Genomic DNA, 16,415 nt, shown 5'->3' on the forward strand with positions numbered 1-16,415 from the left:
AACAATTCTGCAAGTAATCAGGAGCAAGACCTTCAGATTAAAAGGAAGAGAATTTTGAATGACATGAGACTACTCTGTACTCACTAGAAATCACAAAAAAGAATAGAATAATGTGTTCTAAAGAGCAAAGGCCCTTAATAGCTTCCTCCACTAAAATCTTCAAGTGCTTCATCTTGGTGCCAAGGTAACTAAATTTTTAAAAGCTATGAAAGTAGAATGCAAATCTCGACAGATATGCCACTGTCTCAGCTGCTTGGTGAATCAATTTAATTCTACACTCCTCGACATTCAAGTCCTTTGCCCCACTTATTACCAATAATTCCATGCCAAACTTCTAACCTGGAATTCCTCCCACCATCTGTTTCTGTCTTTTCCTATTCACATGCTGCTGAATGAAGCTAAAGAAAATCGTAAAATCATGTTGACTAGATGTACTCCAAGTTTATGTTACATAATATCAACATAGCCTTCACTGCAGTAAGACAGTCTTTTGAAATCTCCCTAATCAGCTCACTGTATCACTCACCACAGAGGGTTTTTCCAAACCTTTTCATCCCTCCTCAAACCTTCCATGGCACCACCTTCTGAAAACCATGCCTAATACTTCACTGAAAAAAATTGAGATCACTCTCCAAAAGCTTCTTTTCTTCCCTCCTCTGCATCTTACAACATTTAGATGTTTTCTTCCACTATATGTGCTTTTACAGCACTTTGTACACAGCAATTGTTTAATAAATGCTTTTTCCATTTATTCATCTCTTCCTTCGTTGTTGCCTGACATAAAGAGGTGGCCCTGCTTCTTGTCAACACAAACCCTTGATCCCATTCCATCGCGCTTTCTCCAGCAGATTGGCCCCCCATCATCTCCATTTTCTCACTAACCTTTAGTGTCTGTATAGACAGAGATGGCTGCTTCCCTGCCATCTGCAACTGGTTCCTCTACTTCCTCTCCTTTTACTCTTCTTCTAAACCCTTTGAAATCTGGCTTCCAGCCTCGTCATTCAGCTGAAACATCTCTCTTTAAAGTTACCAATGATTTCTTAGTTGCCAAATCTAATGGCCTTTTCTCAATTCATATCCTTCTTGACTTTTCTGCTGCCTTTGGCACTCTCAGTTACCCTCTTCTCCTTGATATCTGTGTGGGGAGAGATCTCCTCTCTAAATTTTCACAGCACTACTCTGTCCTGTCCTGGTTTTCTTAACTGGCACCATTCCTTCTCAGTCTTCTGAGCTGGATCTTTATCAATGGCATACCAACCATTTGGGTATCCCACAAGGCTCTGACTTGAACCATCTTTTCTTTTCTCTTTATACTTCCTTGCTTAGTGATCTTGTCAGATTCCATGAATTCCATTAACAGATGATTCTTAGATTTATTTATCAAATCTTAACATCACCTCTTTGCTGAGGTTGAGATGGTATCAAGATAACACCTAGGTTGTAAACCTGGATGTTTGGGAACATAGTGGTGCCCTCAACAGTAATAGGGAAATTTGGAAGAGGGGAGAGGTTAGGGGCAAAGACAATAACTTCTATTCTGAACCTGTTGAGTTTGAGGTGTTTATGGAACACCCAGTTTGAGATATCCAATAGGTAATTGGAGATGTGAATACCTTTTATAAAAAATAGAATTTTCCATATATTCATTATAGTACTAATTTGTAAGCAACGCTTAAATCTTCTCACTGTTCTTTAGAGCAGTGGTGACAAACTCAAAGAGAAAGAGGATGTTAAGCTGTACAGAAGGATCCTGGTGAGCCACATGTTGATTTAGAAAATCACAAATTAAAATTATCTGCGTTCTATTGCAGTTTCATTTGTTTTATTAAATGTTTCCCAATTACATTTGAATATGATTCCAGCAACACTTTGGCAGCATATTTGATATCTCTGCTCTAAAGCAAAGCATATTTAAATCCTCCGGGAAAAATGACAGTTGTACCATGTTTATTTCACATTGCAAATAAATATGGATTATAGTAAACACAGTAATGTTTAGCACACTTTTAATCCATCAGTAAACATTTATTAAGCACCTACTATGTGCTAGGCACTGTGCTAAATTTGGCAATAGAAAAGGGGCAAAAGAAGCTCCTCAAGAAGCTTACCATCTAATGGAGGAAGCAACATGCTAACCAATATATACAAAACAAGCTATATACAGAATAAATAGGAAATAATTAACAAAGGGAAGAGACTGGAATTAAGAGAGATTGGAGAAGGTTTCCTATAGAAGGTAGAATTTCAGTTGGAACTTAAAGGAAGCCAGGGAGATCAGTACTCAGAGTGAAGGAGAGAGTGTATTCCAGGCATGGGAGATAGAGAAAATGTGTGGAACTGAGAATTGGAGTGACTTATTCATGGAACAGCTACAAGGTCAGTGTGATAAAGAAAACTACTACAAGGGCTACAAGGGCTGGGTGGTGTTTGGAGAACCTTGGATGTGAAAGGATTGAATGAGGAATGGGGGGGAGGTGAGGGAAAGGGGTTTGGATGATGATCTGCAGGAGGTCAGAGTCATTGGAATGTGAAGGATATGACCAGATCTGAGAATGTTCATCATTAAGTGATTAAGTGGAGTAACACTTTCCAACAAAAGTTGGAGATTGGGCTGGAAACAATTAAAATGTGGGATGATCAGAGAGGAGGTCCTGCTTCACAAGTCTTCTGCCTTTCATAGGCTGGAGATTAGGCAGGAAAAGTGTATGCTTTAATTCATTTATTCAGAGTAATTAACAAAGAACTTTTTTTGTTTAAATACATTTGAATTTGCATTTCAAAAACTAACCCTGGAAGAAAAATAGATACTTTGTTGAATAAAGCAGTGAAAATTGCATTTTAAATTGATATCAAGGTATAAACATTTGTCATCTTAACAACTTTATATACTTTAATCCTTAGCATGTTGTGTGGAAGTAATGTAAGCTCACATTTATGTAGTATCTAATGATTTACTAAATACTTTACTCACAACAACCCTGTGAAGTAAAAAGCATGTGTATTAGTGTACCTACTTTACAGATTATTTTTCCTGTGACCTCATGTAGCATTTTGTTTTGCACCTCTTTAGTGCATATAGCATATATTATATATTATATAATGTATAGAAGTTATCTTTTGGTGTTTTATCATTCCACTATTCTGCAAGGACCCATAATGGATGGATTAAGACCTATCTCAGTTTCCTGTCTTCCCCAGGATCTAGCATCATGCTTTGTATACCGTAGGTACTTTAAAATGTTTGAAGAACAGTTGAGCCTGGCTTCCGAGTTGAGACCCAAAAAGTTAAGTGACCATAAGTCACTAGCAAATATCTCTAAGACTATAGTGGACGTCAACTTGCAAATAAAACTTTAGGCAAAGTTCTGTCCATCTATTCTCTGTGTATCTTGTATTTACCTAGTTATTTACATGTGTGTCTCTCATTAGAATATGTACTTCTTGAGGCAAGGATTAGATTTTTTTGTTTTTTACATCTTTACTGCTTAGCACAGTACCTAGCATAATAAGTATTTAAATGCTTGGTGACTGATTGACTAAAAGAGATCATTATGACTCTCTAACACTATTTAGTCAGAATGGTTATGGGATTCTCAGTCAGAGGAACTGGTTTCAGATTCCTCTCTGCTGCTTATTATTGTCTGTGTGACCTTCACCAAGTCACTGCCCCTCTCTGGACCTCAGTTTCCTCCATTGAGCAGTCAGGGGGTGGACTAGATAAATTCTCATATCTCCCACTTCAGGATTTTATTTAGGATTTGAGTATTCATCCTAAAATCTAAGTAGTGAAGTAATAACTTGAACCCAGGTCTTTTGACTCCCAGTTCAAAACCATCCTGTCCTTCAGACATGATTTAAATCTTTTGTACTGTTTTCAATTGAGACCAGGATTGTTTTTAATTAATTTTTGAAGTGAGTCATTTCTATTTAGTTGTCATCTTAAGGCTAAATGGATATAAATACTACAGTATGTCTGTCATTCATTATTGATGCATGTTTACTTTGTAGAAATGTTTACCTTCAAATGCTCATCTGTGTATTCTTCGGTAAATATTTTGTATTTGCTGGTAACTCTGGATTGCTTCTTGCGTAGTAACATGTATTTTTAGTCTATGACACAAGCATTCTGTTAGTATGAGCAGCTGCTGAATATAGTTCAGATTAGGACATTTTTAAGAAAGGCAAGCTATAGGACAAAGAACACCGGATTTGAATTCAGAGTTTGAACAGCTCCAGCTTTTGTCACCTGTATTATCTTTTGCAGTACATATATCAACATATAGAACAGTGAAGAGAAGCTGACTGCTTTTTGAATTCTCTTACTCTATTTTGGGAAGAGAAAGGAGGATAGCATGGTGTTTGCACAACATTGTGACAGAGTTCTATAACACCCAAAGTAGTGTCCTGGTGCTTTCTATTTTCTTGGAACTCTCTGCCAAAAAGGCAGCATTATCTATTACTGATGGTACTAAACTCATTGAAACTGTTGGTTGGAGATTTACTGCAGTTTAGATTGGACAAACTTTTTGTCCATTGGAACTTGAAAATTGTTAGAAGCTATGTTTGTAATTTCATACATTGTACCCTGATAATTTTTAGTAATATTTCCTCCTAATTAACACCTTTTTCTGTTAAAATGGGTTTGATCAACATGGTGAAATATAAATAAAAATCTAGTATCTTGAACAGGGGAGAGGAAAATGCCACTTTTCTTTACCCTTGCTGGACCATACATGAAATATTGTGTCTAATTCTGGTTCCCACATGTTAGGCAAGATATTGACAAGCTAATATTGAATCTCCATTTTTCAAAATGCCTAATGTTGTCAGGTAGGTGTGCCCCTTGGTTCTCAAAGACTGTTAAGGGGAACACAAACTCTGGCACGTCCTACTAAACTAGAAAAGTTTTGAATACAAACTATAGATGGAGTGAGGCTCAGCCTAGCTAAGTTCAGACAGTCTTATTATCAGAAGGTTGGCTACTGAGAAATGAGTTTTTCAACCACAGCAATTCACAGAAATCATTTATTAAGACATAGAGGGGTATTATCTTCCATTTCACTCACATCAACAAAATTACAAATCTTTAAAAGATCAACAAGCAGGAACATGTCCAGAAGCAGGCAGGTAGGCTGGCTGGTAAGAGCAACCCAAACCAAATCAAATGAAAAAAATTCAGTCAAAAGAACTACAACTTTTTAGCCCAGAGAAGAGATCTGGGGGACATGATTAATGTCTTCAGAAATTGGAGAAAACACATGGAAGATTGATTAGACTTATTCTGCTTGACATAACTAGAACTAATAGGTTCAAATTAGACAGATTTTTTACTTAATTTAAGGAAGACCAGTTGTCCTGTCTAGGAAGAAAGCAATCTTCTTGGAAAGGGAATGAGTTCCATATATATGGAGAGCTTCAGAGTCTGGATGTTGACTTGTCAGGGTTGTTGTGTGGGTGCTTTTGTAGAAGGAGAACTTAAATGATTTTTGAAGTCTCTTAGATGTTAGATGCTAAAAATCAAAATGAAAAAGATCTTTGGTAGGTAATTCCATTCTAGAATTAGCTAAAGTCATTGTAGGTTAGTTACACTGTGAAAGTTCTAGTGTCTAGAACAAAGGAGATGATATTCTTCTTGTACTTTGCCCTGGTCAGACTACATCAGGAATATTATGTTCAATACTGGGTGCTGTATTTTAGGAGGGACATTGTTAAATAAGGGAACATCCAAGAGAGAATGACTAGAATGATAAGAAAACTTGAGCCTAGAATATAAAAGACTTGTGAGGGGAGGTGGGAGAAGAAGCATGATGGTAGTCCTCATATGTGTAAAAGGATGTCATGGGAAAGAAGGATTATTTGTTCTTCTTTTCCCCAGAATACAGAAATAGGATCTGTTCAAGTTCAAGTAGGAGGTGAGAGAAAATTCTAGGAAAAGAAACTTCAGTTGTATATAAAGAACTTCCTAACAATAAGAGCTGTCCAGAATGAACTTCCTGAGGACATAGTAGGCTCCCCAACACTGTTAGTCTTGATGTTTGCAGAATGTCTGTTGAAGATTAGATTGCATGCCCTCTGAATAATTATCTTATGACTTTGAAAATCCATGATCAAATTTACCTGTTCTTTGTATTCAGAGGATAAAATTTATATCCCCTTCCAAGCTCGAGGAGTAAGCTTGCCCCAAAAGGCAAAATTTAGATATATGTATACCACGTGAAGCACAAATCTCTAAAGAAAACCTGTTCCCTTTGCGTCCAAGGACTCCAGGACACACAGTTGTATCCCTTCACAGAGCCACAATTAGAGGACAGCAACAATCCCCAGAGCTTCCATGCTTCTATACATTCATAGAGCATAATTTCAGCTATAGGACCTTTCAGAAAAGCAAGTCCATCTCTCCTGGATATTAGCCTTACTTGTCTCTTATTTGTTGGGAAACCTTTTTTTGGGGGGGGGGGATTTGGGGAAACCTTTTGTGGCATTTATTAAAATCCCACATTTGGAAATTACTTCAGAGATCATCTACTCCAATCTCTACTCAAAGTATGAATCCTACATGCAACATCACTAATAATCTATCCTCTAAACATTTCATTGCTAACTCAAGTGATTTGGAACCGACAACCTTCTAAGGCATTCCATTATTGGGTGACTAATTATTAGGCAGTTCTTTCTTATATTGAGCCAAAATAGACCTACTTATAACTTTCCCTCATTGGTCTTAGGTCTGCCCTTCATGGCCAGGCAGAATAAATTCTCTTCCATATGATAATTACCCAGGTATTTGAAGATAGCCCTTATACCCCCTAAGTCTTCTCTTTTCCAGTCTGAATATCCCTACTTCATTCAATTGACTCTTATAAGACATGCTTTTTGATTCTCTTTGCTAATCTAGCTGCTTTCCTCTGGACATAATTCTTCCCAGCTTAATTCAAAATTATTAAGCACCCATTGTATACAGAAAGCACGTATTGTGTGCTAGGCACTGGAGGAGAGGAAAAAAATTAGATAATACACAGGCCCTTTCCTGTGGTATACATAGTCCAGTAGTCCTATAAGAGAACAACATGGATAACTCTAATGTATATTACATAATAAACTACATTAGAGATTATCAAAAAGATTTTTACAAAATTTAGTATCTGACCAGAACCACAGAATCATAGAATTACAGAACTTGGGAGCTGGAATGAACCTGTAGCTATCTAGTCCCAACTCATATGTGAAAGGAATCCTCACCATAACATTCCTGACAATGGTTGGTCATCCGTCCTCTGCTTGAAGAACCCCAGGAAGATGCAGCCTCCTACCTCTCGAGGCAGCCAGTTCTGCCTTTGGACAGTTCCATTGTTGGGAAGTTTTTCCTGACATTGAGACTAATTTTTTTTTTCAACTTCAGCCATTGATACAGGTGCTGTCTTCAGGATACAAACAGAACAAGTTTATTCCCTCCTCCACTTGCAGCCCATTAAATGAGCTTGCAGATAGTTACAGTCTCACCCTTCCTACTCAGTCTTCTCTTCTCTAGGCTAAACATACCTAGTTCCTTCCATCTGTCTCTATATGATATAGACTGAGGGCTTTTCACCATTCTGGTTGTCCTTCTGTGCTCATTTGTATCAATAGCCTTCTTAATCTGTGATGCCCATAACTGAACACAATACTCCAAATCAGGTATGATGAAGGCAGAATAAAGTGAGACTGTCATCTCCTTATTCCTGGAAGTATATCACATTAAGCTTTTTTGGCTTCCACATCACATGGATTAATATAGAGTTTGTAGTCCACTAAAACCCCCAGATCTTTTTTTAGAACAGCTGCTTCCTACCCATAAGTGCCTCACTTTATCCTTGTGAAGTTGATTTTTTTGTATGCTAGTGCAAGGATTTATATTAATCCCTGTTGAATTTCATCATCAATCAACTAACATTTATTAAGCACACATTACTATGTACCAGACAGTGTGCTAAGTTCTGGGGATACAAAGAAAGGCAAAAAACAGTTCCTGCTCTTAAGAAGCCCACAGTCTAATGAGGAAGGTAACATGTAAGCAACTATGTACAGATAGGCTATCTACCTGATAAATTGGAAATAATTAACAGAGGTAAGGCACTGGAAGTAAGGGGAAGTCAGGAAAAGTTTTTTGCAGAAAGTGGAATTTTAGTTGAAACTTGAAGAAAGCGAAGGAAGCCAGGAGGCAGAGATGAAGAGAGAGAGTATTCCAGGAATTAGAGACAGCCAGTGAAAATGCTCAGAGTCAGGAAATGGAGCATCTTATTCTGAGAATTACAAGGAGACTGCTGGATTACAGAGGTGAATAGGGTGTAGGAAGACTGGAAAAGTAGGAAGGAGGGGGCAACTAGGTGGTGCAGTGGATAGAGCACTGGCCCGGGAGTCAGGAGGACCTGAGTTCAAATCCAGCCTCAGACCAAACACTTAACAGTTACTAGCTGTGTGACCCAAGGCAAGTCACTTAACCCCATTGCCTAGCCCAGAAAAAAAAATTAAAAAGAAAAAAAGAAAAGTAGGAAGGGGCCAGGATATGAAGGGCTTTGGCTTAGGAAGATCAATCTGACAGCTGACTGAAGTGGGGGGAAGACTTTGAGGCAGAGAAACCAACCAGAAGGCTATTTCAATAGTCTGCACTTGAGATGATGAGGGCCATGGTGGTACACCAGGGTGGTGACTGGCCATGTCAGAGAGGGGAAGGGAGCATATATAAGAGATATTACAAAGATAAACTCCACAAGACTTGGCAAGAGATTGGATGTGGAGGGTGAGAGAGACTGAAGATGTCAAGGATGGATGACACATAGGTTTCAAGCCTGGGTTACTAATAGGTACTCTCGACTATAATAGGGAAATTAGGAATAGGAAAGTGTATTGGGAGGGGCAGTGGGAGATGAGTTGAATTTTGGACACGTTGAATTTAAGATGTCTATAGGATATCTGTTTTGAGACATTGGCCAGGCAGTTGGAGATGTGAGATGAGAGGTTCGAGCTGGACAAATAGATCTGAGAGTCATCTGCATGTGATAATTGAAGTGAAATGAGATAATAATTGAAACCCTGGGAATTGGTAAGGTCACTGAGCAAGACAGTATAGAGGGAAAAGGGCCTAGGATAGAGTCCTGTGGGATACCACACTTAGCAGGTAAAGGAGACAGGAGGAAACATATAGATGGGAAGAGAAACAGGAGAGAAGTATGAAAAAAACAACCTGGAGAAAAGAGAGTAACTAGAAGAAGAGTATGATCAACAGTATCAAAGGCTGCAGAGAGATCAAGAGGGATGAGGATTGAGAAAGTCATTAGAATCAGCAATTAAGAGACTTGGAAACTTTGGAGAGAATGGGGTTTATCAAAGTGTGCAAGTGCCTTTTGGGTCTACTTTGTTAGCTATTCCTCTCTGATCTGTATCATTTACAAATTTGATAAGCCCACCATTAAGGTATTCATCCAAGTAATTGATTAAAACATTAAACATCACAGTCCAAAATACACATCCCTGGGGTACTTCTCTGGAGACCTCCTGCCACATTGACACTGAACTATTAATTGTCTACACTCTAGTATCTATTCAGCCAGTTCTGAATCTATCTAATTGTATTCTCATCTAAAATATATTTCTCATCTTTTCTATAAGAATAGTATGAGATACTATATTAAAAATTTTGCTAAAATCTAATTAATTATAGCTACAGCATTTCTCTTATCTACCAGTTTAGTGATCCTGTCAAAAAAAAAAAAACCAAAACAAAACAAGGAAACAAGGTTAGTCTGGCATGATCTATACTTGATGAAGCTATGCTAGCTCTTTCCTTTCTGGATACTAGCTGTCTCTTTAATGATCTATTCTAGAATTTTATGAGGAGTCAAAGTCAAGCTCAGTGACCAGGATACCTTCTCCTACTCAGTAAATTCCTGTGGCCCCTGTTACTTCTTAGATCAAACATGGACTTTTTGTCATTTAAAGCTCATTACAACCTGGCCCCATCCTACTTTTCTAACCTTATTTCGTATCACTCCCCTCTCTGTGTTAGATAATCTAGCCATACTTGCCTCCTTGAAGTTCTTCACACATAATATACATCTCTACATCTACCATCTCTCTGCTTTTGCATTGGCTGTTCCCCTAGGCTTAGAATACTCTCCTCAACATTATCTTTTAGTATCCCTGGTTTCTTAAAAAGTCAGCTACAGTGCCATTTTATGCATGAGGCCTTTCCTAATCACCCCAGCTCTATTGCCTTTACCTAAAAGTTACCTTGCACCTGCTTTATATATATATATATATTTTTGGCTAGGCAATGGGATTAAGTCCTCCTGAATCTAGGGCCGGTGCTCTACCCACTGCACCACCTAGCTGCCCCTATGCTTTATATGCTCTGTATATCCATCTTATTGCCTCCATTAGAATGTAATCATCTTGAAGGAGCTGTTTTGCTTTTATTTTTATCTCCAGTGCCTATCACAGTCCCTGGCACATAGTAGGCATTTAATAAATGCTTACTGATTGATGGAATGTTTTGTGTGCTATACTGGGAAGAAGGTCATTACCAATCAGAGAATCATGGAAAGCTTCATCAATGAGGTGGTGTATTCATTGGGAACTGGAAGTAGTCCAGTTTGGCAAGAGCTTAGAGGTAATGGTAAGAAGTAATATGAGATAAGGTTAGAAAGGTAAACTAGGACCGGGTTATATAGCACCTTTAATACCAGGTGGAGTCACTGAAGGTGTTTCAGTAGAGTAACATGACCAGATGAATGTATAAGAAAGAATATTCCAGCAGTGATATGAAGAATGAATTGAAAGAGAGAAAAAATGAAGTTGGGAAGATCTATAAAGATTGTTGCACTTATCTTTATCATTGTTTGTACTAGGATGGTAGCAGTGTGAATAGAAGTGTGGAAAAGATAGAATCAATGAGATATAGTAATTGATTAGGTATGAAACAGAGAAAGAAAAGTGAACAGATACTTCGAAGTTGTGAACATTAGACAAAGACTAAATTGTGGGGCCAAAGAAAGATGAAGTCAGAAGAACAGATTTGTCAGCCAGTCAGTCAACAATCATTTAAATGCCTACTAAATTCTAGATATGGGGAAATGATACAAATAATGAAATAATCCCTGCCCTCAAGGATATTATATTCTTATGGGAGAGACATGAAGTACCTCAGGGATCTGTGTATATAAGCATATTCAGAATAAATATAAACAGAGTAAATACAGGGTAGTTTGGGAGTGAAGGCATTAACTGTTAAAGGATTGGGAAGAGTTTCATATAGAACCTTCTTAAACTTTTTCCACTCAAGATCCCTTTTCACTTTTCAGCAGCTTTCATTGGCATTACATTGCCTGAGGGCATGTGCAGTACAAAGTGCACATGCTTTGTGTTCAGAACCAAGGCTGCAGTGAAATTGCATGATGCAACACTAGCAAGTGCTGCCAGAAACACCTAGGATTTATTATGCATTTAATTTTGAATTAATTTTAGGTTGTTGTGCATTCAGAAACCTTTTACTGTTGTCAAATTTTTCATGACCCCATGGGGTCAAGACCCATAGCTTAAGAAGTGCTGATATAGAAAGTAGTATTAGTAATTGAACCTTTTCTTGAAGGAGGAGAGGGGTTCTGTGAGGCAGGTGTGAGGAGTGAGTACTTTCCAGGCATTGGAGATAGTCATTGAGAGGGTATAGAGATGGGATATGGAATGCCATATGTGAGGAAAAAAGTGAAAGGCAGTTTGGTTGAATGGCAGACAGTGGGAGGGGGAGTAAGTTGGGGAAGTAATGTACAGTGGAATTGGAAAGGTAATTTGGGGTCAACCAGGCTGTGAATGACTTTAAATTCTAAACAGAGGAGTTTATATTTCATCCTAGAGGGAATAGTAAAACACAAGTTGATTGAGTGGGGAGTTGCATGGTTAAGTATGTGCTTATGGAAAAAACAACAACATTGGTAGCTGTGTGGAGGATGAACTGGAATAGAGAAGGATTTGGGGAAGGATTAGCATGCCATTGGAATAATCTAGGTAAGGGATGAAAAGAGCCTGAACTAAGGTAATGGCTTTGTGAGTAGTAGTTGGAAGAATTCAAATTTGGGGTGGCATTTTGGAGGGAGAAAGGGCAAGATTTGGCAACTGATTAGAAATAAAGAATGAGACAGAGTTAGGAGTTGATGATAATGCCAAGATTACAAACCTGGAAGACAGAAAGAATAGTTGTGCCTTCAGCAGAAATAAGAAAATTTAGAGGAGGATCAGGGATTTTTTGGAGAGGAAATTTGTCTCTTTTAGATATGTTAGGTTTGAGATTTCTCTGGGACATTATTTTTAAATGTCCATTGGACAGCTGGTGATGTAGAACTCAAGGTCAGTGGAAAAAGTAAGGCTGGGTATATAGCTATATATCTATATCAATATAGGTATGTAGATACATATCTGTAAGTCATTGTGCCTAATGGTAATAAACCCATGGAACTGCTGGGTCACCAAGAGAAAAAATGTAAGGAGAAGAGGGCACAGGACCTAGACTGGGAAACCCACAGTTAAAGGATATGATATAGATGGTAAGTGAGCAAAGAAGACTGAGAAGTGGTCAAGCAGGCAGGAGAGACTAGTACCACAAAAACCCAGGAGAGAGAGTACTTAGGAGAAGAGGGTTGTCTGAAGTGTCAAATGCAGCAGAGATTAGATACACAATGTTCAGAAGCAAACTAGTACAGTAACCTAGTATTTGATAAATCCAAAGATCCAGGCTATTGGGGTAAGATCTCACGATTCAATGAGACTTCCGGGAAAACTGGGAAGCAGTATTGCACAAAGTCAGTGTAACTCAACATTTCACAACATATACCCAAAAATACTCTAATTGAGTACATAACTTAGACATAAAAGGTGATATAAATAAATAAGAAAAAGGAAGAAATTACCTATCAGATCTATTGACTGGGAAAAGGTTCATGATCAAATGATAGGATCACAGAAGATAGAATGGAAAATTTTGATTACATAAAATTACAGAGGTTTTACATAGGAGTAATGCAGTTGAAATTAGAAGCAGGCAACTCAGGAAAAAAGATTTCAGCAGGTTTTTTTTGATGACGATCTTTCTAAGATATGTAAGTTCCATATATGATTAAAATTTGCAATAATAAGAGCCATTCCCCCAGTGATAAATAGTCAAAGGATTCAAATAGGCAGTTTTCAAAGCAAGAAATTCAAGCTGTCAATAGCCATATAAAACAATTCTCTAAATCTAATTAGGGAAACACAAATTAAAGCAAGTATGAAGTTCCCCTCACACCTGTTAGATTGGCAAAGTTGACGGAAAAAGATAATGATACTAATCTTTTTTTATTTTTTTGGTGATACAGCTAGTAAGTGTCAAGTATCTGGTCTGAGGCTGGATTTGAACTCAGGTCCTCCTGCCTCCAGGGCCCATGCTCTATCCACTGCACCATCTAGCTGCCCTCAGGAAAGGATAATGATAAAGGCTGGAGGGGCTGTGGGAAAACAGGTACACTAATGTACAGTTTGGTGGAGCAGTAAATTGGTCCAACCATTCCAGAAAACAGTTTGGAAATGTACTCCCAAAGTTGTTCAACTGTGCATTCTCTGTGACCCACATACTTCCAGGTCTGTACACCAAAGAAATCAAAGAAAGAAAAAAAAGACCCACATATGCAAAAATATTTATAGCAACTTTTTTTAGTCGCAAAAAAACTGCAAACTGAAGGGGTGCCTATCAATTAGAGAATGGCTGACCAAATTATGCTATATGAATATGATGGAATCCTACTGTGCTGCAATAAATGTTGAAGGGGATTTATTTCAGAGAAAGCTGGAGAGACCTGTATGTACTGATAGAAAGTGAAATGAATAGGACCAGAACAGTATATAAAATAACAACATCAATGTAAAGATAGATAACTTTGAAAGACTTAAGAACTCTAAATAATGCAATGACCAATCATTATCTTTAATGAAATCAGCTACTGTTTCTATGATTTACTCTTTGACTCACCAGTTCTTTAGGATTAAATTATTTATTCTTCAATTAATCCTTTTCTTTAACAGCCCCTTGTAGTATTTTAGTAATAGAATTTTTATGACATTGTGGTTAGTAAAAGGTATATAAAATATTTCTGGCTACATCTTCCTGTTACTGTAGACAAGTCATTAGACCTTTCTAATGCTTCAGTTTCCTCATCTATAAATGAGGATTTAAAAAAAAACAAACAATAAAAACTAGCTGTGGGGCAGGGAGGTGGCACAGTAGATAGAGCACTGGTCCTGGAGTCAGGAGGACCTGAGTTCAAATACAGCCTCAGACACATGACACTTAACTAGCTGTGTGACCCTGGGCAAATCACTTAACCCCAATTGCCTTGACAGAAAACAAAAAAACAAGCTGTACCACCTACATCAGGGAGTTCTTATGATCAAATAAGACAGTGAACTTAAGAATTGTGTCAACTGTAAAGTGCTATATGAAACATGAACTATTATTGTTATGATTAACTCAATTCTTATTTTTTTTTTTAGCTTCAACCAATATTGAAAACCATTAGGAAAGCTTTTGATTGACTAAGGAATGCTTGAACAAATTTTGGCATCTGAATGCACTGAGATATTACTGTACCATTAAAAAACTTAGCCAGCTCTGCTGCTAGCTCTGGCATATCTGAAAAGGGAAAAAAGGCATCTCTGCCTCACGTATGTGTTAGCGTTTAGTTCAAATACATTTAGTTCATGTAGATAAATACAAACCCCAAGGGACCTACTCCTAAGATTAGATGATCTTTTGTCTTGGGGGTTTGGTGCCATATTTTAGAAAAGACACTTAGGTACTGCTCTAAAATCCTTCGCCCTACTGACTTTTCACTATTCCCAACCTCTGAATCCTCCAACCTAGGTAACATCTACCATTTCATTTCTCTGTACTTTTTTGTTCCAGGGCTCCTGAGCTTCACTAGAGAAAATCAATAAACTGATTTGCCCAGATCTTCTGATTCAGAATCATTAGATTTAGAGAATTGAGAAATCATATAGTCCAGCACACATACTTTATCTAATTTCAGTGCATATGTGTATACTTTTGTATACTGCCACTTGAATATATCTGTCCAAATGGATAAAATCAAAGACAAGAAGTGACTTGCCCAAGATTACATAGCTTTCAAAGGTGAAACACTTGATACTTACTAGCTGTGTGACCGTGGCCAAGTCACTTAACCCTGATTGTCTTGCCAAAAAAAAAAAAAAAAGGTGAAGGTAAGATTGAAAACTTGGTTTCTTCATTCCTAGGCTAGTGCTCTTTCTACTGCTGTGCTAAGTTTGATCCCTTTTTCTGCTTAGTAGTGAGCTAGTTCTTTCCTCCTTTCCCTGAGGTCCTTACCTGTCTATGAATGTGCTGCTTAAGTGTGACTTGATGAGGATATAGAATAATCATGGTAATTATTATTATTGTTCCAATTTCTCTAGTACTTTAATTCTTAGAGTACTTTCCTCACGGTTCTGAAAAAGATAGGTAAGGCAAGTGTTATCCCCATTAAAAAAATGAAGAAACAAGTTCATTCACTCTATATGAAGTAGGAAATGCAAATATTATTCCATTTTAAATATGAGGAAAAGAAGTTTATCAGAGAGATTAAGTACAAGGTCACACACCCAGTCAGATCCAGAGCTCAGACCTGAGCTGAGGTCTTCTGATTCCAAAACCAGGGTTCTTTCCACCCTCCCATGTTGCTTCCCTTGCTGTATGTGTCCTTATCTCTGATACCCATATGGCAATTGGTGTTACTATATCTACAGCAACAAAATGATTCCTTAATATGACTAGAGTTGAAAGTAGAAACCTTTTCCTTCCTTTGAAGAGTAAAAGTTCATGTCATAAGCTGAAGAATATTCATTTTAAAAGGTAATTGTTACATGTTTGGCTTTTTAATACTCTTTACTTTCTGTAGGTGCTATAAAATTAATCAGTTTGTCATGTGGAAACCAGCACATCTGGGCCTGTGATTCCAGGGGTGGAGTTTACTTCCGAGTAGGAACCCAGCCTCTAAATCCCAGTTTGATGCTTCCAGCATGGATAACAATTGAGCCACCTGCACAGGTAAATGCATTTTTAAAGCTAGTAAGAAACTTATGATAATGTAAATGTAAATGTACTTTTAGAGAAGTACTCTATTCTAGATGTCAGCAGATGATAATTTCTCACATTTCTGTAGTCTCTGTATCACCAAGTGATTTCCCTATAAACAGCCCTGTGAAGTAATTAGTTTATGAGTTAATACTCCCATTTTACAAATGAAGATACTGAGGCTCAGAAATTAATTGACATGCTCAAGATCACACACCTAATAAATCTAAGAGCTGGGACTTAAACCCTCTTATTCCAAGTCTAGTCT

At 37.6% G+C, this 16,415-nt stretch overlaps 1 protein-coding gene across 3 annotated transcripts in view; it reads left to right on the top strand.

The window, feature by feature from the left end:
- The window catches only part of TECPR2 (tectonin beta-propeller repeat containing 2), a 145,532-nt gene that overhangs the window by 88,296 nt on the left and 40,821 nt on the right, over window positions 1-16,415 (top strand). For all 3 annotated transcript variants that reach the window (XM_027849260.1, XM_027849262.1, XM_027849263.1), the window contains exon 17: window positions 15,972-16,120. In XM_027849260.1, the coding sequence (XP_027705061.1) occupies window positions 15,972-16,120 (149 nt within the window). The remainder of the gene's footprint in view (window positions 1-15,971; window positions 16,121-16,415) is intronic.

This window comes from Vombatus ursinus, unplaced genomic scaffold, assembly GCF_900497805.2.
Source record: "Vombatus ursinus unplaced genomic scaffold, bare-nosed wombat genome assembly UNPS02007284.1, whole genome shotgun sequence".
NCBI lineage: Eukaryota > Metazoa > Chordata > Mammalia > Diprotodontia > Vombatidae > Vombatus > Vombatus ursinus.